General features: G+C 48.9%; 1 protein-coding gene across 3 annotated transcripts in view; it reads left to right on the top strand.

The window, feature by feature from the left end:
- DNAJC8 (DnaJ heat shock protein family (Hsp40) member C8) overlaps window positions 1-25,187 on the top strand; it is a 250,520-nt gene that overhangs the window by 186,689 nt on the left and 38,644 nt on the right. For 2 of the 3 annotated variants that reach the window (XM_063954578.1, XM_063954576.1), the window contains exon 7: window positions 20,640-20,731. In XM_063954578.1, the coding sequence (XP_063810648.1) occupies window positions 20,640-20,731 (92 nt within the window). Of the gene's footprint in view, window positions 1-20,639; window positions 20,733-25,187 lie in introns of those variants that run through there. The other variant, XR_010232197.1, reaches the window with a different exon arrangement.

Raw genomic sequence — 25,187 nt, 5'->3', positions numbered from 1 at the left:
GGGAGGCAGTTTTGGAAGCCATTCACAAGCTGTATTCCCAGCAGGTGATAATCAAGGTACCCCTCCTGCAACAGGGAACGGGGTATTATTCCACACTATTGTGGTACCGAAGCCAGACGGCTCGGTGAGACCGATTCTAAATCTAAAATCTAAAATCTTTGAACACTTACATACAGAGGTTCAAATTCAAGATTGAGTCACTCAGAGCAGTGATTGCGAACCTGGAAGAAGGGGACTACATGATGTCTCGGGACATCAAGGATGCTTACCTTCATGTCAAAATGTACCCTTCTCACCAAGGGTACCTCAGGTTATGGTACAGAACTGTCACTATCAGTTCAGACGCTGCCGTAGGGATGGTCCACGGCACCCCGGGTCTTTACCAAGGTAATGGCCGAAATGATATCCCTTCAAAGGAAGGGAATTTTAGTTATCCCTTACTTGGACGATTCCCTGATAAGGGTAAGATCCAGGGAACAGTTGGAAGTCGGTGTAGCACTATCTCAGGTAGTGTTGCGGCAGCACGATTGGATTCTCAATATTCCAAAATCGCAACTGGTTCCGACGACTTGTCTTCTGTTTCCTAGGGATGTTCCTGGACACAGTCCAGAAAAAAGGTGTTTCTCCCGGAAGAGAAAGCCAGGGAGTTATCCGAGCTAGTCAGGAACCTCCTAAAACTGAACCAAGTCTCAGTGCATCAATGCACAAGGGTTCTGGGTAAAAATGGTGGCTTCCTACGAAGCAATCCCATTCGTTAGATTCCACGCAAGAACTTTCCAGTGGAACCTACTGGACAAATGGTCCGGGTCGCATTTTCAGATGCATCAGCGGATAACCCTGTCACCAAGGACAAGGGTATCCATCCTGTGGTGGTTGCAGAGTGCTCATCTTCTAGAGGGCCGCAGATTCGGCATTCAGGACTGGGTCCTGGTGACCACGGATGCCAGCCTGCGAGGCTGGGGAGCAGTCACACAGGGAAGGAATATCCAGGGCTTAGGGTCAAGCCTGGATACATCACTTCACATAAATATCCTGAAGCTAAGGGCCATTTACAATGCTCTAAGCTTAGCAAGACCTCTGCTTCAAGGTCAGCCGGTGTTGATCCAGTCGGACAACATCATGGCAGTCACCCACGTAAACAGACAGGGTGGCACAAGAAGCAGGAGGGCAATGGCAGAAGCTGCAGGGATTCTTCGCTGGGCGGAAAATCATGTGATAGCACTGTCAACAGTATTCATTCCGGGAGTGGACAACTGGGAAGCAGACTTCCTCAGCACGACCTCCACCCGGGAGAGTGGGGACTTCACCCAGAAGTCGTCCACATGATTAAAAAACTCGACAGGTATTGCGCCAGGTCAAGAGACCCTCAGGCAATAGTTGTAGACGCTCTGGTAACACCGTGGGTGTACCAGTCAGTGTATGTGTTCCCTCCTCTGCCTCTCATACCCAAGGTACTGAGATTGATAAGATGGAGAGGAGAAAGCACTATATTCGTGGCTCCGGATTGGCCAAGAAGGACTTGGTAACCGGAACTTCAAGAGATGCTCACGGAGGATCCGTGGCCTCTACCTCTAAGAAGGGACCTGCTCCAGCAAGGACCCTGTCTGTTCCAAGACTTACCGCGGCTGCGTTTGATGGCATGCCGGTTGAACACCGGATCCTGAAGGAAAAAAGGCATTCCGGAGGAAGTCATCCATATCCTGATCTAAAGCCAGGAAGGATGTAACCGCAAAAACATTATCACCGCAATTGGCGAAAATATGTTGCGTGGTGCGAGGCCAGTAAGGCCCGACGGAGGAAATTCAACTGGGTCGATTCCTACATTTCCTGCAAACAGGAGTGTCTATGGGCCTGAAATTGGGGTACATTAAGGTTCAGATTTCGGCCCTGTCAATTTTCTTCCAAAAAAGAAAAAGAACTAGCTTCAGTCCCTGAAGTTTAGACGTTTGTAAAAGGGGTACTGCATATACAGCCTCCTTTTGTGCCTCCAGTGGCAATTTGGGATCTCAATGTAGTTTGGGTTCCAAAAGTCACATTGGTTTGAACCACTTAAATCTGTGGAGTTAAAATATCTCACATGGAAAGTGGTCATGCTGTTGGCCCTGGCCTGGGCCAGGCGCGTGTCAGAATTGGCGGCTTTATCCTGTAAAAGCCCTTATCTGATTTTCCATTCGGACAGGGCGGAATTGAGGACTCGTCCTCAGTTTCTCCCTAAGGTGGTTCCAGCGTTTTCACCTGAACCAACCTATTGTGGTGCCTGCAGCTACTAGGGACTTGGAGGAATCCAAGTTGCTGGATGTTGTCAGGGCCCTGAAAATATGTTTCCAGGACGGCTGGAGTCAGGAAATCTGACTCGCTGTTTATCCTGTATGCACCCAACAAGCTGGGTGCTCCTGCTTCTAAGCAGACTATTGCTCGTTGGATTTGTAGTACAATTCAGCTTGCACATTCTGTGGCAGGCCTGCCACAGCTAAAATCTGTAAAAGCCCGTTCCACAAGGAAAGTGGGCTCATCTTGGGCGGCTGCCCGAGGGGTCTCGGCTTTACAACTTTGCCGAGCAGCTACTTGGTCAGGGGCAAACACGTTTGCTAAATTCTACAAATTTGATACCCTGGCTGAGGAGGACCTGGAGTTCTCTCATTCGGTGCTGCAGAGTCATCCGCACTCTCCCGCCCGTTTGGGAGCTTTGGTATAATCCCCATGGTCCTTACGGAGTCCCAGCATCCACTTAGGACGTTAGAGAAAATAAGAATTTACTTACCGATAATTCTATTTCTCATAGTCCGTAGTGGATGCTGGGCGCCCATCCCAAGTGCGGATTGTCTGCAATACTTGTACATAGTTATTGTTACAAAAATCGGGTTATTATTGTTGGGAGCCATTTTTTCAGAGGCTCCTCTGTTATCATACTGTTAACTGGGTTCAGATCACAAGTTATACGGTGTGGCTGGTATGAGTCTTACCCGGGATTCAAAATCCTTCCTTATTGTGTACGCTCGTCCGGGCACAGTATCCTAACTGAGGCTTGGAGGAGGGTCATAGGGGGAGGAGCCAGTGCACACCAGTTAGTCCTAAAGCTTTCTTTAGATGTGCCCAGTCTCCTGCGGAGCCGCTATTCCCCATGGTCCTTACGGAGTCCCCAGCATCCACTACGGACTATGAGAAATAGAATTATCGGTAAGTAAATTCTTATTATAAATATATATATATATATATATATATATATATATATATATATATATATATATATATATATATATATATAAGATGCTGTCTTAAAAAAAAAAAAAATATATATATATATATATATATATATATATATATATATATATATATATATATATATATATATATATATATATATTAAAACATGCCCAAAGAGGCATGTGTATACTGGGTCCTAGAGTCAAAGCTATGTCGATTTCTGCTTGACGTGTCCTGTAGAATATGCAATGGACAAAGGATGCCGACATAAGAGGCATATAGAAGGCTGAGGATTGGGTGGAGAAGGGTTCTCGGACCTGGTCTCCACAGCTATAGCTGGTAATTCTGATTTCTCTGACGTCCTAAGTGGATGCTGGGACTCCGTAAGGACCATGGGGAATAGCGGCTCCGCAGGAGACTGGGCACAACTAAAGAAAGCTTTAGGACTACCTGGTGTGCACTGGCTCCTCCCACTATGACCCTCCTCCAGACCTCAGTTAGAATCTTGTGCCCGGCTGAGCTGGATGCACACTAGGGGCTCTCCTGAGCTCCTAGAAAGAAAGTATATTTTAGGTTTTTTATTTTACAGTGAGATCTGCTGGCAACAGACTCACTGCAGCGAGGGACTAAGGGGAGAAGAAGCGAACCTACCTAACTGGTGGTAGCTTGGGCTTCTTAGGCTACTGGACACCATTAGCTCCAGAGGGATCGACCACAGGACCCGACCTCGATGTTCGGTCCCGGAGCCGCGCCGCCGGCCCCCTTGCAGAGCCAGAAGCAAGAAGTGTTCCGGAAAATCGGCGGCAGAAGACTTCTGTCTTCAACAAGGTAGCGCACAGCACTGCAGCTGTGCGCCATTGCTCCTCATGCACACCTCACACTCCGGTCACTGATGGGTGCAGGGCGCTGGGGGGGGCGCCCTGAGGGCAATATAAACACCTTAGCTGGCAAATCATCACAATATATAGTCCCAGGGCTATATATGTGATAATTTACCCCTGCCAGAATCCATGATAAAAGCGGGAGAAAAGTCAGCCGAAAAAGGGGCGGGGCTATCTCCCTCAGCACACTGGCGCCATTTTTTCTTCACAGTGCAGCTGGAAGACAGCTCCCCAGGCTCTCCCTTGTAGTTTTCAGGCTCAAAGGGTTAAAAAGAGGGGGGGCACCAAATTTAGGCGCAATTATGTGTATACAAGCAGCTATTGGGGGAAAAATCACTCAGTTATAGTGTTAATCCCTGCATTATATAGCGCTCTGGTGTGTGCTGGCATACTCTCTCTCTGTCTCCCCAAAGGACTTTGTGGGGTCCTGTCCTCAGTCAGAGCATTCCCTGTGTGCGTGCGGTGTCGGTACGGCTGTGTCGACATGTTGGATGAGGAAGGTTACGTGGAGGCGGAGCAGAGGCCGATAAATGGGAAGTCGCCCCCTGTGGGGCCGACACCAGAGTGGATGGATAGGTGGGAGGTATTAACCGACAATGTCAACTCCTTACATAAAAGGCTGGATGACGTAACAGCTGTGGGACAGCCGGCTTCTCAGCCCGCGCCTGCCCAGGCGTCTCAAAGGCCATCAGGGGCTCAAAAAACGCCCGTTACCTCAGATGGCAGATTCAGATGTCGACACAGAGTCTGACTCCAGTGTCGACGAGGTTGAGACATATACACAATCCACTAGGAACATCCGTTGCATGATCTCGGCAATGAAAAATGTGTTACACATTTCTGACATTAACCCAAGTACCACATAAAAGGGGTTTTATGTTTGGGGAGAAAAAGCAGCCAGTGTTTTGTTCCCCCATCAGATGAGTGAATGAAGTGTGTAAAGAAGCGTGGGTTCCCCCGATAAGAAACTGGTAATTTCTAAAAAAGTTACTGCTGGCGTACCCTTTCCCGCCAGAGGATAGGTCACGTTGGGAGGTATCCCCTAGGGTGGATAAGGCGCTCACACGTTTGTCAAAAAAGGTGGCACTGCCGTCTTAGGATACGGCCACTTTGAAGGAGCCTGCTGATAAAAAGCAGGAGGCTATCCTGAAGTCTGTATATACACACTCAGGTACTATACTGAGACCTGCAATTGCCTCAGCATGAATAGTGCTGCTGCAGCGTGGTCTGATACCCTGTCAGATAATATTAATACCCTAGACAGGGATAATATTTTGCTAACATAGAGCATTTTAAAGACGTCTTATATATGAGGGATGCACAGAGGGATATTTGCCGGCTGGCATCCAGAATTAATGCAATGTCCATTCTGCCAGGAGGGTATTAGAGACCCGGCAGTGGACAGGTGATGCTGACTTTAAAAGGCACATGGAGATTCTGCCTTATAAGGGTGAGGAATTGTTTGGGGATGGTCTCTGGGACCTCGTATCCACAGCAACAGCTGGGAAGAAAAAAATTTACCTCAGGTTTCCTCACAGCCTAAGAAAGCACTGTATTTTCAGGTACAGTCCTTTCGGCTTCAGAAAAGCAAGCGGGTCAACGGCGCTTCCTTTCTGCACAGAGACAAGGGAAGAAGGAAAAAGCTGCACCAGACAGCCAGTTCCCAGGATCAAAAATCTTCCCCCGCTTCCTCTGAGTCCACCGCATGACGCTGGGGCTCCACAGGTGGAGACAGGTGCGGTGGGGGCGCGTCTCGGGAACTTCAGGGACCGGTGGGCTTGCCCACAGGTGGATCCCTAGGTTCTGCAAGTAGTATCACAGGGATACAAGCTGGAGTTCGAGGCGACTCCCCCTCGCCGTTACCTCACATCAGCCTTGCCTGCTGCCCTCGGAGAAAGGGAGGTAGTACTGGCGGCAATTCACAAGCTGTACTTCCAGCAGGTGAAATCAAGGTACCCCTCCTTCAACAAGGCCGGGGTTACTATTCCAAAATGTTTGTGGTACCGAAACCAGACGGTTCGGTGAGACCCATTCTAAAACTGAAATCCTTGAACACTTATATACGAAGGTTCAAGTTCAAATTGGAATCGCTCAGGGCGATTATTGCAAGCCTGGAGAATTTCATGGTATCACTGGACATCAAGGATGCTTACCTGCATGTCCCTATTTACCCTCCTCACCAAGATTGTCATTACCAATTCCAGACGTTGCCGTTGGTCTGTCCCCGTCACCGAGGGTATTTACCAAGGTAATGGCCGAAATAATTATCCCGTACTTGGACGATCTCCTTATAAAGGCGAGGTCCAGGGAGCAGTTGTTCGTCGGAGTAGCACTATCTCGGGAAGTGCTACAACAGCACGGCTGGATTCTGAATATTCCAAAGTCGCAGCTGGTTCCTACGACGCGTCTACTGTTCCTGGGTATGGTTCTGGACACAGAACAAGAAAAAAGGGTTTCTCCCGGAGGAGAAGTCCAAGGAGTTGTCGTCTCTAGACAGAGACCTCCTAATACAAATACAGGTGTCGGTGCATCACTGCACGCGAGCCCTGGGAAAGATGGTAGCTTCTTACGAAGAAATTCCATTCGCCAGGTCCCATGCAAGGATCTTCCAGTGGTATCTGTTGGACAAGTGGTCCGGGTCGCCTCTTCAGATGCATCGGCGGATAACCCTGTCTCCAAGGGCCAGGGTGTCGCTGTTGTGGTGGCTGCAGAGTGCTCATCTTCTAGAGGGCCGCAGATTCGGCATACAGGACTGGGTCCTGGTGACCACGGATGCCAGCCTTCGAGGCTGGGGGGCAGTCACACAGGGAAGAAACTTCCAAGGGCTATGGACAAGTCAGGAGACTTCCCTACACAAAAATATTCTGGAACTAAGGGCCATTTACAATGCCCTAAGTCAGGCTAGACCCCTGCTTTAACACTGGCCGGTGCTGATCCAGTCAGACAACATCACGGCGGTCGCTCATGTAAACCGACAGGGCGGCACAAGAAGCAGGATGGCGATGGCAGAAGCCACAAGGATTCTCCGATGGGCGGAAAATCATGTGTTAGCACTGTCAGCAGTGTTCATTCCCGGAGTGGATAACTGGGAAGCAGACTTTCTCAGCAGACACGACCTCCACCCGGGAGAGTGGGGACTTCATCCAGAAGTCTTCCAAATGATTGTACACCGTTGGGAAAGGCCACAGGTGGACATGATGGTGTCCCGCCTCAACAAAAAGCTAAAAAGATATTGCGCCAGGTCAAGGGACCCTCAGGTGATAGCTGTGGACGCTCTGGTAACACTGTGGGTGTACCAGTCGGTGTATGTGTTCCCTTCTCTGCCTCTCATACCCAGGGTAATGAGAATAATAAGAAGGAGAGGAGTAAGAACTATACTCATTGTTCCGGATTGGCCAAGAAGAGCTTGGTACCCAGAACTCCAAGAAATGATCTCAGAGGACCCATGGCCTCTGCCGCTCAGACAGGACCTGCTGCAGCAGGGGGCCTGTCTGTTCCAAGCCGTACCGCGGCTGCGTTTGACGGCATGGCGGTTGAACGCCGGATCCTGAAGGAAAAGGGCATTCCGGAGGAAGCTATTCCTACGCTAATTAAAGCTAGGAAAGAAGTGAACGCAAACCATTATCACCGCATATGGCGGAAATATGTTGCGTGCTGTGAGGCCAGGAAGGCCCCAACGGAGGAATTTCAGCTAGGTCGATTTCTGCACTTCCTACAGTCAGGGGTGACTATGGGCCTAAAATTGGGTTCCATTAAGGTCCATATTTCGGCTCTATCGATTTTCTTCCAAAATAGAACTGACTTCACTGCCTGAAGTTCAGACTTTTATGAAGGGAGTGCTGCATAGTCAGCCCCCGTTTGTGCCTCCAGTGGCACCGTGGGATCTCAACGTGGTGTTGGATTTCCTGAAGTCGCATTGGGTTGAGCCACTTAAATCCGTGGAGCTAAAATACCTCACGTGGAAAGTGGTCATGCTGTTGGCCTTGGCGTCGGCCAGGCGTGTATCAGAATTAGCGGCTTTATCATGCAAAAGCCCTTATCTAATTTTTTTATATGGATAGGGCGGAATTGAGGACTTGTTCCCAATTCCTTCCTAAGGTGGTATCAGTTTTTCATGTGAACCAACCTATTGTGGTGCCTGCGGCTACTTGGGTCTTGGAGGATTCCAAGTTACTGGACATAGTCAGGGCCCTGAAAAATATATGTTTCCAGGACGGCTAGAGTCAGGAAAAGTGACTCGCTATTTATCCTGTATGCACCCAACAAGCTGGGTGCTCCTGCTTCTAAGCAGACTATTGCTCGCTGGATCTGTAGCACGATTCAACTTGCACATTCTGCGGCTGGACTGCCGCACCCTAAATCTGTAAAAGCCCATTCCACGAGGAAAGTGGGCTTTTCTTGGGCAGCTGCACGAGGGGTCTCGGCTTTACAAATTTGCCGAGCTGTTACTTGGTCGGGTTCAAACACTTTTGCAAGAGTCTACAAGTTTGATACCCTGGCTGAGGAGGACCTTGAGTTTGCTCATTCGGTGCTGCAGAGTCATCCGCACTCTCCCGCTCGTTTGGGAGCTTTGGTATAATCCCCATGGTCCTTACGGAGTCCCAGCATCCACTTAGGACGTCAGAGAAAATAAGATTTTACTCACCGGTAAATCTATTTCTCGTAGTCCGTAGTGGATGCTGGGCGCCCATCCCAAGTGCGGATTGTCTGCAATACTTGTATATAGTTATTGCCTAACTAAAGGGTTATTGTTGAGCCATCTGTTGAGAGGCTGTTATATTTCATACTGTTAACTGGGTAAAGTATCACGAGTTAGACGGTGTGGCTGGTATGAGTCTTACCTGGGATTCAAAATCCTTCCTTATTGTGTCAGCTCTTCCGGGCACAGTATCCTAACTGAGGCTTGGAGGAGGGTCATAGTGGGAGGAGCCAGTGCACACCAGGTAGTCCTAAAGCTTTCTTTAGTTGTGCCCAGTCTCCTGCGGAGCCGCTATTCCCCATGGTCCTTACGGAGTCCCAGCATCCACTACGGACTACGAGAAATAGATTTACCGTTGAGTAAAATCTTATTTTTTTGCCTTATATTCCTGCACAGCCCAGGAAAGCACGTCATTATCAAATGCAGCCTTCCGAACAAAGAAACAAGAAAGTCCGAGGTGCGTCCTTTCTTGCCAGAGGCGGGGGCAGAGGAAAGAAGCTGCACAACACAGCAAGTTCCCTGTAACAGAAGTCCTCCCCGGCCTCTACAAAAATCCACCGCATGTCGCTGGAGTTCCACAGGCGGAGTTAGGCCCGGTGGGGGCACACTTTCGTAAGTTCAGCCACAAGTGGGTTCACTCCCTTTTAGATTCCTGGGCAATAGATATTGTGTCTCCGGGATACAAGCTGGACTTGGAGAAGATGCCTCCTCACTGTCGGCCCTGCCGGCTTCCCCCTGCGAGAGGGAAACAGGGTTAACTGCAATTCACAAGTTGTATCTTCAACAGGTGGTCAAGGCTCCCTTCCTTCAACAAGGAGGGGGTTATTATTCGACCATGTTGTAGTCCCGAAACCGGACAGTTCGGTCAGACCCATATTGAATTTAAAATCCCTGAACATATACCTGGAAAGGTTCTAGTTCAAGATGAAATCGCTAAGAGCGGTCATTGCAAGCCTAAAAGGGGGGAGATTTTATGGTGTCTCGGAGCAAAAGGGATGCATACCTTCGTGTCCCCATTTATCCACCTCATCAGGCGTACCTCAGAATTGCGGTACGGAATTGTCATTACCAATTTCTGACGTGGCCGGTGGGTCTCTCCACGGCCCTGAGAATATTCACCAAAGTAATGGCGGAAATGATGGTGCTCCTGCGGAAGCAAGGTGTCACTATTATCACGTTCTTGGTCGATCTCCTCATAAGAGAGAGATTGAGAGAGCAGTGGCGGAACAGCGTATCACTTTCTCTGGAAGTGTAACGGCAACACGGCTGGAATCTATGTACTCCAGAGTCGCAGTTGGTTCCTACAGCTCATCTGCCTCATCTAGGTATGATCCTAGACACAGATCAGAAAAGGGGTTTATCTCCCGATAGAGAGAGCTCAGGAGCTCGTGACACTGGTCAGGAATCTATTGAAACCAAAACAGGTGTCAGTGCGTCACTGCACTCGTGTCCTGGGAAGGGTGGTGGCATCATACGAGGCCATTCCCTTCGGCAGGTTCCATGCGAGGACCTTTCAATGGGATCTGTTGGACAAGTGGTCGGATCACATCTTCAGATAATCACCCTATCCCCCAGGGCCAGGGTGTCTCTCCTGTGGTGGCTGCAGAGTGCTCACCTTCTCGAAGGTCGCAGATTCGGCATTCAGGACTGGGTCCTGGTGACCACGGATACAAGCCTCCGAGGGTGGGGGGCAGTCACACAAGGAAAACAATTTCCAAGGGCGGAGGTCAAGTCAGGAGACTTGCCTTCACATAAATATCCTGGAATTAAGGGCCATATGCATCGCCCTAAGTCAAGCGGAGAACTTGCTTCGCGAAAAAACGGTGCTGATTCAGTCAGATAACATCACAGCAGTGGCTCATGTAAACCGCCAAGGCGGCACAAGGAGCAGAGTGGTGATGGCGGAGGCCACCAGAATTCTTCGCTGGGCGGAGAATCACGTAAGAGCACTGTCAGCAGTGTTCATTCCGGGAGTGGACAACTGGGAAGCAGACTTCCTCAGCTGGCACGACCTCCACCCGGGAGAGTGGGGACTTCATCAAGAAGTCTTCACGCAGATTGCAAGGCAGTGGGAACTGCCACAGGTGGGCATGATGGCATCCCGCCTCAACAAAACGCTACAGAGATATTGCGCCAGGTCAAGAGACTCTCAGGCGATAGCTGTAGACGCACTAGGGACACCGTGGGTGTTCCAGTCGGTTTGTGTTTCCTTCTCTTTCTCTCATACCCAAGGTGCTGAGAATCGTAAGGAAAAGAGGAGAGAACAATACTTATTATTCCGGTTTGGCCAAGAAGGGCTTGGTATCCGGAACTGCAAGAAATGCTCGCAGAGGACCCATGGCCTCTGCCCCTGACAGGATCTGTTGCAACAGGGGCCCTGTCTGTTCCAAGACTTACCGCGGCTGCGTTTGACGGCATGGCGGTTGAACGCCGGATACTAGCGGATAAAGGCATTCCGGATGAAGTTATTCCTACGCTGATAAAGGCTAGGAAGGAGCTGACAGCAAAGCATCATCACCGTATATGGCGCAAATATGTTGCTTGGTGTGAGGCCAGGAAGGCCCCTACAGAGGAATTCCAGCTGGGCCGTTTCTTTCACTTCCTACAGTCGGGAGTGACTATGGGCCTAAAATTGGGGTCCATAAGGGTCCAGATTAGGGTCTGAATACTGCCTTATCTGGATGACTTCCTTCTATTGGCCAAATCTCTGGAGTCTCTGCAGGATCATCTCAGCCGCACGATGGGTCTCGTCCAGTTTCAAGGCTGGGACATCAATTGGTGGAGATCAACCATCACTCTGTCCCCAAAGGATGCTACACTTGGGGGCATTACTCTACTCCAGTGTCCAGTGGCTCTTCTTGCTGGAGCAAAAGATGCTCTTCTTGCATGCCAGGATTTATGCCTTCCTGGAGCGGCATTGATTCTCCATCCACTCTTGTATGCAAGATCATGTTTTCCACCTTCGAGATGGTGGAATATGCGCAGTTTCACACCTGTCCTCTGCAGTTGGAGCTATTGGCCAGGTGGAACCAATTCACTCTGCATTTTAGTCCGCAGATGATTGTTCTCCTTCATTATGTACATCACACTCTCTTGTGGTGTCTCCACCAGTCCTATCTCAACAAAGGCTGTCCCTTTTGGATCCAGGATTGAGTTCTTCTCACCACCGGCGCAAGTCTTCGGGGTTGGAAGGCGGTAATTTGTCACCAGACTGTTTAAGGCCACTGGACGCCTTGGAAAAGCAGACTCCCAATCAATGTACGCTAACTCCGAGCGGCGTACAAGGCTCTTTCACACAAAGGACTTTCTCTTGTACCATCCGGTAAAAGTTCAGTCAGACAATGTAACAACCGTCGCCTACATAAATCAGGAGGGAGGCACCCGCAGTCGAGGCGCAAAGAAGACGAGTGAGTGGGCAGAGCAGTATCTCCTGGCTTTGTCAGCAGTGTACATTCCAGGGATTTAGAACTGGTAGGCAGACTTTCTTAGCAGGCAGGGTGTTTACGTTGGAGAATGGTCTCTAGATCCAAAGGTTTTTAGCCGCCTCATTCAGCGTTTGGAGCTGTCCGGACATCAACATGATGGCCTCCCGATAGAATCAGGCTGCCGTGGTACTGCTTTCACACCAGAGATCCGGGAGTCTTTCTGGTGGATGCCCTCGGAGTTCACTGGTGCTTTCCGCTGATCTACATATTTCCTACAACCCTGATTCTGCAAAATCTCCTCTGGTTAAAGTTTGAGGGCGCCAGTGATTCTCTTCGCTCCGAATTGGCTGAGCCAAGCTTGGTACATAGATTTTCTAAATATGTCCATTGACGTCCCTTACCCTCTTCCTTTAGCTGGACCTCCTGTCTAAAGGCCAATGTTTGCATCCAAATCTGGCCCCTCTTGCTTTGACGTGGTGGCTTTTGAGACATTTGAGAGAGTTTTCTCCGTCTCTGATCCGTACCATACTTAATGTGAGGAAGCCTTCCTCAGCCCTGATCTTACCACAGGATTTGTAAAACCTATTTCGATTGGTGTGCAGCTCAGGGTTTCAACCCCAAATCTTTTAGTCTCTACAGAGTCCTTTCTTTCTCTGACGTCCTAGTGGATGCTGGGGACTCCGTAAGGACCATGGGGAATAGACGGCTCCGCAGGAGACTGGGCACATCTAAAGAAAGCTTTAGGACTATCTGGTGTACACTGGCTCCTCCCCCTATGACCCTCCTCCAAGCCCCAGTTAGATTTCTGTGCCCGGCTGAGCTGGATGCACACTAGGGGCTCTCCTGAGCTCCTAGAAAGAAAGTATAGTTTAGGTTTTTTATTTTACAGTGAGACCTGCTGGCAACAGGCTCACTGCAGCGAGGGACTAAGGGGAGAAGAAGCGAACCTACCTAACTGGTGGTAGCTTGGGCTTCTTAGGCTACTGGACACCATTAGCTCCAGAGGGATCGAACACAGGACCCGACCTCGTCGTCCGTTCCCGGAGCCGTGCCGCCGTCCCCCTTACAGAGCCAGAAGCAAGAAGGTCCGGAAAATTGGCGGCTGAAGACTTCTGTCTTCTCCAAGGTAGCGCACAGCACTGCAGCTGTGCGCCATTGCTCCTCATGCACACCACACACTGCGGTCACTGATGGGTGCAGGGCGCTGGGGGGGGGGGCGCCCTGAGCAGCAATAACTAACACCTTGGCTGGCAAACTGACACCATATATAACCCCAGAGGCTATATAGGTGTATATTAACCCCTGCCAGATATATTAAAATAGCGGGAGAAAGCCCGCCGAAAAAGGGGCGGAGCCATCTCCCTCAGCACACTGGCGCCATTTTCCCTCACAGTTTCGCTGGAGGGATCGCTCCCTGGCTCTCCCCTGCAGTCCTGCACTACAGAAAGGGTTAAAAAGAGAGGGGGGGGGGGGGCACAAAAGTAGGCGCAGTATAGAATATATATGCAGCTATAAGGGAAAACACTCTCTATAGGTGATATCCCTGTGATATATAGCGCTCTGGTGTGTGCTGGCATACTCTCCCTCTGTCTCCCCAAAGGGCTTTGTGGGGTCCTGTCCTCTGTCAGAGCATTCCCTGTGTGTGTGCTGTGTGTCGGTACTGCTGTGTCGACATGTATGATGAGGATAATGATGTGGAGGCGGAGCAAATGCCTGTGAATGGGATGTCACCCCCTGCGGGGTCGACACCGGTGTGGATGGACTTATGGAAGGAATTACGTGACAGTGTCAACTCCTTACATAAAAGGTTTGACGACATAGGACAGCCGGCTACTCAGCTTGTGCCTGTCCAAGCGTCTCAAATGTCATCAGGGGCTCTAAAACGCCCGTTACCTCAGATGGCAGACACAGATGTTGACACGGATACCGACTCCAGTGTCGACGATGATGAGACTAGTGTACCTTCCAATAGGGCCACCCGTTACATGATTGAGGCAATGAAAAATGTATTACACATTTATGATAATACCCCAGGTACCACAAAAAAGGGTATTATGTTTGGTGAGAGAAAACTACCAGTAGTTTTTCCTGCATCTGATTGATATGAGGTGTGTGAGGAAGCGTGGACTTCCCCCGATAAGAAATTGATAATTTCTAAGCAGCGTACCCTTTTCCGCTAGAGGATAGGTCACGTTGGGAAATACCCCCTAGGGTAGAAAAAGCGGTTACACGCTTATTAAAAAAGGTGGCACTACCGTCACGGATACGGCCGCCCTGAAGGACCTGCTGATAGAAAGCAGAAAACTACCCTTAAAGCTATATACACACACACGGGCATGATATTGAGACCTGCTATTGCCTCGGCATGAATGTGCAGCGCGGCAGCTGCGTGGTCAGATTCCCTGTCGGATAATATTTATACTATAGATAGGGACAATATTTTGCTGAAAATAGAGCATATAAAAGACGCTGTCTTATACATGCGTGATGCACAGAGGGATAATTGCCGACTGGCATCACAAATAAGCGCTAGGTAAAACCATTGCCGCCAGGCGGGGGTTATGGACTCGGCAATGGTCGGGCGATGCCGATTCAAAACGGCACATGGAAGTTTGCCCTATAAGGGGGTGGAACTGTTTGGGGATGGTCTTTCAGACCTCGTTTCCACAGCTACGGCTGGGAAATCAAAACTTTTGCCACAAGCTACCCCACAGCAAAAGAAAGCACTGTATTATCAGGTACAGTCCCTTCGGCCCCAGAAAAGTAGAGGGCTAGAGGCTCATCTTTTCTGCCAAGAGGAAAAGGTAGAGGGAAAAAGCTGCAGCACACAGCTAGTTCCCAAGAGCAGAAGTCCTCCCCTGCGTCCGGTAAGTCCACAGCATGACGCTGGGGCTGCTCAGGCGGACCGGGGTACGGTGGGGGCCCGTCTCAGAAATTTCAGCGCACAGTGGGCTCTCTCACAGGTGGATCCCTGGGTTCTTCAAGTAGTATCTCAGGGGTACAGGCTGGAATTCGAGACGTCTCCTCCCCGCCGTTTCCTAAAATCTGCCTTACCGGCAACTCCCTCTGCCAGGGAGGCAGTGTTGGTGGCTGTCCAAAAAACTGTATTCACAGCAAGTGATTATCAAGGTACCCCTCCTTCAACAGGAAAAGGGTTACTATTTCACAATGTTTGTAGTACCGAAACCGGACGGTTCGGTGAGACCCATCTTAAATTTAAAATCCTTGAACACATATAACAAAAGATTCAAGTTCAAGATGGAATCGCTCAGGGCGATTATTGCGAACCTGGACGAGGGGGTTTACAGGGTCTCTCTGGACATCAAGGATGCTTACCTACATGTCCCCATTTACCCTCCTCACCAGGAGTACCTCAGGGTTGTGGTACAGGACTGTCACTATCAGTTCCAGACGCTGCTGTTTGGATTATCCACGGCACCGAGGGTCTTTACCAGGGTAATGACCGAAATGATGATACTCCTTCGCAAGAAGGGAGTTTTAATTATCCCGTACTTGGACGATCTCCTGATAAGGGCAAGGTCCAAGGAGCAGTTGGTAGTGGGGGTAGCACTTTCTCGGGAAGTGCTGCAACAGCACGGCTGGATTCTCAATATTCCAAAGTCACAGCTGGTCCCGACGACACGTCTTCTGTTCCTGGGAATGATTCTGGAAACAGACCAGAAAAAAGTGTTTCTTCCAGTGGAAAAAGCCGAGGAGTTGTCATCTCTAGTCAGAAACCTCCTAAGACCGGGACAGGTGTCGGTACATCAATGCACACGAGTCCTGGGGAAAATGGTAGCTTCGTACGAAGCAATTCCATTCGGAAAGTTCCACGCAAGGATTTTCCAGTGGGACCGGTTGGACAAATGGTCCGGGTCCCATCTCCAGATACAGCAGCGGATAACCCGGTCGGCAAGAACCAGGGTGTCGCTGCTGTGGTGGCTGCAGAGGGCTCATCTACTAGGGGGCCGCAGATTCGGAATACAGGACTGGGTCCTGGTAAACACGGATGCCAGCCTTCGGGGCTGGGGTGCAGTCACACAGGGAGTAAAATTCCAAGGACGGTGGTCCAAACAGGAGATTTCACTTCACATAAAATTTCTGGAGCTAAGAGCCATTTACAAGGCCCTAAGCCAAACAAGGCCCCTGCTTCAAAACCAACCGTACTGATCCAATCAGACAATATCACGGCGCTCGCCCATGTAAACAGGCAGGGCGGCACAAGAAGCAGGAGGGCAATGGCAGAAGCCACAAGGATTCCCCGTTGGGCGGAAAATCACGTGGTAGCACTGGCAGCAGTGTTCATTCCGGGAGTGGACAACTGGGAAGCAGACTTCCGCAGCAGACTCCACCCGGGAGAATAGGGACTTCATCCAGAAGTCTTCCAAATGCTGGTAAACCGTTGGGAAAGACCACAGGTGGACATGATGGCGTCCCGCCTCAATAAAAAAGATATTGCGCGCCAGGTCAAGGGAACCTCAGGCGATCGCTGTGGACGCTCTAGTGACACCGCGGGTCTACCAGTCGGTTTATGTGTTACCTCCTCTCCCTCTCATACCCAAGGTACTGAGGATAATAAGAAAAAGAGGAGTAAGAACTATACTCATTGTTCCGGATTGGCCAAGAAGGGCTTGGTACCCGGAACTTCAAGAAATGATCTCAGAGGACCCATGGCCTCTGCCACTCAGACAGGATCTGCTGCAGCAGGGGCCCTGTCTGTTCTAAGACTTACCGCGGCTGCGTTGACGGCATGGCGGTTGAACACCGGATCCTGAGTGAAAAAGGCATTCCTGAGGAAGTCATTCCTACCCTGATCAAAGCCAGGAAGGATGTCAGCCTGAAGTTCAGACGTTGTAAGGGAGTGCTGCATATTCAGCCCCTTTTTGTGCCCCCAGTGGCACCTTGGGATCTCAATGTGGTTTTGGAGTTCCTGGAATCACATTGGTTTGAGCCACTTAAAACCGTGGATTTGAAATATCTCCCATGGAAAGTGGTCATGTGTTGGCTCTGGCTTCGGCCAGGCATGTGTCAGAATTGGCGGCTTTGTCATGAAAAAGCGCTTACCTGACTTTCCATATGGATAGGGCAGAGTTGAGGACTCGTCCTCACTTTCTCCCGAAGGTGGTATCAGTCTTTCACTTGAACCAACCTATTGTGGTGCCTGCGGCTACTAGGGACTTGGAGGATTCCAAGTTACTGGACGTAGTCAGGGCCCTGAAAAATTATATTTCCAGGACGGCTGGAGTCAGGAAAACTGACTCGCTGTTTATCCTGGATGCACCCAACAAGCTGGGTGCTCCTGCTTCTAAGCAGACTATAGCGCGCTGGATTTGTAGCACTATTCAGCTTGCGCATTCTGCGGTGGGACTACCGCAGCCTAAATCTGTGTGAGCCCATTCCACAAGGAAGGTGGGCTCATCTTGGGCGGCTGCCCGAGGGGTCTCGGCTTTACAACTTGGCCGAGCTGCTACTTGGTCAGGGGCAAACACGTTTGCAAAATTCTACAAATTTGATACCCTGGCTGAGGAGGACCTTGAGTTCTCTCATTCGGTGCTGCAGAGTCATCCGCACTCTCCCGCCCGTTTGGGAGCTTTGGTATAATCCCCATGGTCCTTACGGAGTTCCCAGCATCCACTAGGACGTCAGAGAAAATAAGAATTTACTCACCGGTAATTCCCAAGTGCGGATTGTCTGCAATACTTGTACATAGTTATTGTTACACAAATCGGGTTGTTATTGCGAACCATCTATTCAGAGGTTCCATTGTTATCATACTGTTAACCGGGGTTCCTATCACGAGTTATATGGTGTGATTGGTGTGGCTGGTATGAGTCTTACCCGGGATTCAAAATCCTTCCTTATTGTGTCAGCTCTTCCGGGCACAGTGTCCTAACTGAAGTCTGGAGGAGGGGCATAGAGGGAGGAGCCAGTGCACACCAGGTAGTCCTAATCTTTCTTTTAGAGTGCCCAGTCTCCTGCGGAGCCGTTTATTCCCCATGGTCCTTACGGAGTCCCCAGCATCCACTACGGACTACGAGAAATAGATTTACCGGTGAGTAAAATCTTATTTTTCTCCAGTTGGGTCTGGACTCGGGCCTCCTCACTCAAAATGCAGATTCCAGCACTTTCAGTTCTTATCTAATATGCAGACCTTTCTAGATGCAGCCTACCTTCCTTCCACCGATGGTTCCCTGGAACTGGTCTGTAGTCCGAAGGGCTTTGCAGTCTACCTCTTTTGAGCTTAATGATACGGTTGACCTTTTACTGACCCATGTGTAATACTGTTTCTACCCACGATTGCTTTGGCGTGACAAGTCTCGGATCTGGCACTCTTTTTTTTTTTTTTTCTTGTTTTCCATCCAGATCAAATATGTCCTTCGGAAACGCCGGGGTTACCTTCTGGAGATCCTATCTCTGTTCCACATCAATCAGGAGATTGTGATTCCATCCTTTCAAATACTGAATGCTACTCCAGAACAGGCTTGCTTAAACGTTGTGTGAGCCCTCTCTATGTGGACAGAACCGTGACTTTCGTAAATCCGATTTCAATTTTTATGTTCTGTATGTTTCAACAAATGGGGCTGGTCTGCCACTAAGCATACCTTGGCCAGGTGGCTCCGCCTGTCAATATGCCAGGCATATTCCCTGGTTAATCTACTGGTTCAGACACATGTACATTCCACAAGGGTTGTAAGTACTTCTTGAGCTGCGTGGCGCCTCCGCAGATCAGCTTTGTAAGACAGCAGTGTGGTCCTCTGTTTATACATTAATCAAATTGTATTACTTTGGTACCTTCCCTTCCACAGGTGCGCGCTTCAGGGGTAGAGTTTTCATCACTGCACAGGAGCATCCCCTCCCTTAGGGAAACTGCATTTGGACGTTCCATAGTGATCTGTGTCCCCCATGGATGTTAGAGAAAAGGGGGGGATCTTTTGCACTTACTTGTAAAATCCTTTTCTGAGTCATGGGGGTCACAGAGCCTGATGCATCTGGATTGCGCGGTTATTTAGCTTTGGCTTCTGGTTACTCTTTCCTCCATCACTATGTATGTTTGATCTGTGCGTGTGCCGGTCTTTCTTCTTCCTCCTGCCACTTGCCTTGGGCTTATTGGAAGCATAGACTGGGTATATGGTGAGAAGGAGCCTGTGCTGCTGGTAAATGTTTGGTGCCCTGGCCAGCTCACCACCTATACCAATAGTGACCTCTGTGTCCCCCATGGCCTCAGAGAAAAGTTTTTTACAGGGAAGGACAAAAACATGCTTCTTATCCTTGAGGACCAATGTACTTTGGGGTAGATGTATGAATCAGTGAAAAGAGTGGAAAAGTTGCCCATAGCACCATATCAGCTTTAAGCTAACATTTATCAAGTACATTCCATAAACTTATACATAGCAGCTGATTGGTTGCCATGTGCAACTTCTCCATTGACCGACTTCTCCAGTCTTTTCAGTGCTTCATACATCTCCCTCACAGTTCAGTGTATGTGGAGAAGCCTACAGATGTCTACATCCTCCATGGGAAAAGCAGAACCTTGCTGAAAATAACAATATTTCATTGTGTGAATATAACGAAGCTTGCCACTATGTGTACATCTTTTTATAGGTTGTTGGCCACATACTACAACACCTGCATGATCTTAATCCTTCTTGATAAAGAGATTTGGGAGTCTCTACTGAATGGTAGGAGGTTATGTGGTTTGCCAGAGTTTTCTATCTTAGTGTGCTTCCACTTCAACCACGGTACATTTTGTTTTTAAAACTGTTTGTTATGCACTATAAACCGGGATGCAGTCAGTTTACCTCCAATCAAAATCCCGACGTTCAAAATCCCGACACCAATTGACCGATGGTCAAAATCCCGACAAGGTCAAAATTCCGACATGGACAAAATACCGACATGTAAAATGCCGACAGGTCAAAATGCCGACATGAGTTTTTCATGATTTTTTTCATTGAAACCGACTTGTTCATACTTTACCATCCCAGTGGACCTGGAGGGGGAATATAATAGTGTGCCGAGCGCAGCGAGGCACCGTGCCCGAAGCACGCGAGCCATGCGAGGGGACGCGGTACACTTTATGTGGTGTCCATGTTGACTTATGTCTACATATACACAAAAAAACAACAAAAACCGCATGTCGGTATTTCGACCCGTCGGTATTTTAAATGTCTGTATTTTGTCCATGTCGGGATTTTGACCTTGTCGGGATTTTGACCATCGGTCAATTGGTGTCGGGATTTTGATTGGAGGTATTTCATACCGATCCCTATAAACCAGTGTAATATACCTTTTAATCATAATTTCTCATTCTTTGATAAGGACATAGATTGTGTACACTCTGGCATCTTGTCAATTTTGTGAGTTCTCCCTTTTTGTGTGTGTGAAACATGCTGGAACTATGTTAGTAGATATATAACCTCTTTCTTTCAGTTTAAGCAGGCTGTATACAAACAGACTATGAAGCTTTTCGCAGAACTGGAAATTAAAAGGAAAGAGAGAGAAACAAAGGAAATGCATGAAAGGTTTGTATCTTACCTGTTGTAACTCAGAGTGACCTTTATCATTTCTAGAATGTAAAACTATGGGGTGTATTCAGTAAATGTTGGAAAGACTGCAGCTTCTGACAAGTTTAGGTCGGAAGGGGTTCCAACCTATTCAATGTCGTAAACCATGGGTCTTCAACCTGTGGCCCTCCAGCTGCTGTGAAACTACACATCCCAGCATGCCCTGACACAGTTTTGCTATTAAGGTATGCTAAAACTGAGGCAGGGCATGCTGGGATGTGTAGTTCCACAGCAGCTGGAGGGCCGCAGGTTGAAGACCCATGTCGTAAACCATGTGGTTCGTCTGAATAGCCGCAGATCCACATGCTTTTGTTGGATACGCGGCCAAATCCGACAGGTTTTGGCCCTGATTCTGACGATCTCAAACCGACTTTACAAAAAGTCAGATTGATGAGATGAGACGGGGGAGCGGGGACATGTTAGGAGGAAGAGACGGCGGGCGGGTGAGAACGGGAGAGGAGATGGAGCGGGACGTGAGACGGATGAGGAGGAGACTGGTTGTGACCTACAGTGCCGGGACCTTGCTTGCTGGAACCGGGTGGAAGTGCTGTGAGGTCTGGTAGCGGCGCCCCATCCTCCTTCTACGCTGCTGCATAGGTGTTCCCTGCTCTCCCCGCCAGAGGACGCCTGTGGTGAAATGGGTAGATAGCAGAATCATCAATCTCACTTGCGGTCCGGACAGTGCTTAAGCACGGACTCCATGGGAGTCTGCCGACAGACACTTTGGCTACGGGACTCGACCCTGAGCACACTGCACCCACCGCCAAGGAGGAGTGATGGGACGATCACGGGAATGGACTTGGAACACAGAGCTGCACAAAAAGTGTGTGCCTTCCAAAAACTGTGATAACGCAGCAGTGTTCATCCAGCATATGGTTTAAAACCACAGCAGCACGGCAGTGTCCTAAAAAAAAAAAAAAAAAAAAAAAATGTATATAAAAGTCGGATTGGCATTGTCGGGAGTGGACAAATCCTGTCTGATTTGTCCGTTCATTGAATACTGCTTTGTTGGATCCTTTCCGACAGTGCTTGTCGGAAAGGTTCTGACAAGCACTGAATATACCCCTGTGTGCTCCAGAAACTTTTGTTTCATCATTCCCAGCAGCTAAAATATCAAGGTATTTTGTTGGTCATCCAGCTGGGGACACTGGGTACTTTTAATTTCTTAAGTGTAGAGGTTCGGCAGGAAAGTGGACACATTAAATTTTAACTCAAGTTTAAAACACCTTTCCCTCTTTTACTAAACCTTTCCCACAAGGCAGGAGCGAGAGTGAGCAACAGAGAGTAGTAGTATTCCTAAAATAATAACATGAAAACAGTTGTATCTTGAAAGGGCGAGCTCCCAGTTTCACCCATTGATTTCTTTTGCTGAGGCTTAGGGGATGGCATCAGTTACGGTTTGCACATTTTTTTTTTTTTTTTACCTTGTTGCCTTGGCACAGTTAAAAATGGATGCCTTTTTAGGAGTCTACTAGTCTGAGGATCAGCTGGAGCGTTCTGTCAAGTACCAGCTTGTGCTAGATCTTTGATCCAGTCCATGGCTTAGATCTCTCCATTAACCGCATGTCCTTGCCAGGTGTTCAAATTCTCTGTTTATAGAATCCTCAGGGAAATAACCAATTCAACTGAGCAAGGTAGGCTAAGGATTCTTAGGCTCTGTAGCAACTCCTTATGACACAACTCCATGGACTAGAAGCCTGGTGATGTCTGTATAGGGAGCTTGTGGTCCCCTACCTTGCGAGGGGGCAGTCTGCATCTCCCAAGTTATGAGGCTTGTGCTATAGTCGGTCATACCAAGTGTCCCCTCAACAGATTACTGTTGTAGAAGATTGCTGTAGTAGGCATGACATATTTCTGTATTTACCCGGTACTAGAGTGCTGTTGGATTATTTACTTCATAAAGTGTGGATTGTAGGGACATACATTTCAGGCAGATTACAGGCAAACTGTCCTCTCATTAGTTGTTAATGGGAGTCTCCTTTTCAATGTAGTTGCCCATCTTTACCAGACCTCCACTGGTGTGTAGTGTACTGTATTGTTGGGCCATACTTAACTCTTTCATGCATGAATTATGATAACCTAATGCAAGATTATTTAAAAACTAGTTAAAAGCCTGTCAAAATGACGGACACCAGGGTTAGATTATAGGGAGGGTGAAGGGAATTGGGGGGACTGCGCTTGCTAGTAGCTGGTAGGTTTCTGGATCTCCTGCTGCTGGGAGTTGGGGCTCCACAGAGGTTGGGAGCAGTGTTGGCTATATCTTTTTATTTATATTTATATATAAATATATATATATATATATATATATATATATATATATATATATATATATATATATATATATTTTTTTTTTTTTTTTTTTTTTCATATGCTGGTTCCATACTTCCTCTGTCTCTACCTGGAAGAGCTCTTTGTGGGTTAATTGTGCGTTTAACCTTTCTCTTACGTCCTAGAGGATGCTGGGGTTCACATTAGTACCATGGGGTATAGACTGGTCCCTTGGGAGCCATGGGCACTTTAAGAGTTTAATAGTGTGGGCTGGCTCCTCCCTCTATGCCCCTCCTATGAGACTCAGTTTAGAAAATGTGCCCGGTGGAGCCGGTCACAGCTAGGGGAGCTCCATAGGAGTTTTTCTAGTTTTATTTTTAATTAGTTAGGCACAGGGGAGCCTGCTGGCAACAGCCTCCCTGCTTCGTTGGACTTAGCGGGGGGGGGAGTAGTGTTCAACCCTTTGAGGTTAATGGCCACTATCTCCGCTGACAGGACATTAAGCTCCTGAGGGTGATGATCGTTAACCCCCGAGGTGACCACTCACGCCCGCAGCATGCCGTCACCCCCTAACAGATCCAGAAGATCGCAGTGGTGAGTTAGTCACCGGCAACCCGACAAGCGGGGAACCGGTGTGAATGGCGGCTATAGGGTGGGAGCGCAGTACTGAAGCTGCGCTCCGGAGGCTCAGCGGTACTGCGGTGCGGGGCTTCTCAGAGTGTATCCATCAGCTCTCCAGCGCCATTTTTTCCGTGCAGAAATCACATAGCAACGCTGACAGTGAACGCTGACCCTCCACAGACTCCAGTCATCCTGTGCGGTACCAGGGGGTTATAGAAGGGGTGGGGGCTTCTATTAAGGGAATGATATCCCAAATTTCTACTAGGATTGCACATTGAGACTGAAGCACAGGTTTTAAAACAATCTGTGGTGGTTTTATTTGGTTCTGTTCCCACTGCCTCAAATTCCCCTTGTATATTCCCAAAGAAACGTGCGCTTACCCAGACTATGCAGGTCGACACGGACACCGATTCTGACACAGCAGACGGTGAGGGGGATATATAGGGGGATGAGGCTTCCCTTGCAAAAGGGGTACATCTCATGATTGAGGCCATTAGGGATGTGTTACACATAACTGACAAATCACCTGAGCAGGCTGAGGGGGCTTATTTTACTGACCATAAGAAAGCCTCCCTGACCTTCCCTGCATCTAAGGAATTAAATGCATTGTTTGAGAAATCCTGGGAAAACCCAGAGAAAAATTTCCAGATCCCAAAAAAGGGTTCTTGTTGCCTTGCCTTTCCCTGAGGAAGATATGGAAAAGTGGGAAAACCCACCTATAGTGGAAGCTTCTGTATCTAGACTATCTAAAAAGGTGGTGTTGCCTGTCCCTGGGTCTAACGCTTTGAAAGAACCGGCAGAACGCAAGATTGAGAGTACGCTCAAATCCATATACACTGCGTCTGGCGTGGCATTAAGGCCCACTATTGCCTGCGCATGGATTTCTGAAGCCATAGTTAAGTGGTCAGGCACATTGCTAGAGGAATTAGATTCTCTGGACAGAAGTGACGTTAAATTGTTTTTCTCTATCGTCCTAGTGGATGCTGGGGTTCCTGAAAGGACCATGGGGAATAGCGGCTCCGCAGGAGACAGGGCACAAAAGTTAAGCTTTAGGATCAGGTGGTGTGCACTGGCTCCTCCCCCTATGACCCTCCTCCAAGCCTCAGTTAGGTTTTTGTGCCCGGCCGAGAAGGGTGCAATCTAGGTGGCTCTCCTAAAGAGCTGCTTAGAAAAGTTTAGTTTTAGGTTTTTTATTTTACAGTGAGTCCTGCTGGCAACAGGATCACTGCATCGAGGGACTTAGGGGAGAAGAAGTGAACTCACCTGCGTGCAGGATGGATTGGCTTCTTAGGCTACTGGACATTAGCTCCAGAGGGACGATCACAGGTACAGCCTGGATGGGTCACCGGAGCCGCGCCGCCGGCCCCCTTGCAGATGCCGAAAAGAGAAGAGGTCCAGAAATCGGCGGCAGAAGACTCTTCAGTCTTCTTAAGGTAGCGCACAGTACTGCAGCTGTGCGCCATTGCTCTCAGCACACTTCACACGGCAGTCACTGAGGGTGCAGGGCGCTGGGGGGGGGCGCCCT

This window comes from Pseudophryne corroboree, chromosome 2, assembly GCF_028390025.1.
Source record: "Pseudophryne corroboree isolate aPseCor3 chromosome 2, aPseCor3.hap2, whole genome shotgun sequence".
In the NCBI taxonomy this organism is placed as follows: Eukaryota; Metazoa; Chordata; class Amphibia; order Anura; family Myobatrachidae; genus Pseudophryne; species Pseudophryne corroboree.
This window is presented reverse-complemented; position numbering and strand designations above follow the sequence as displayed.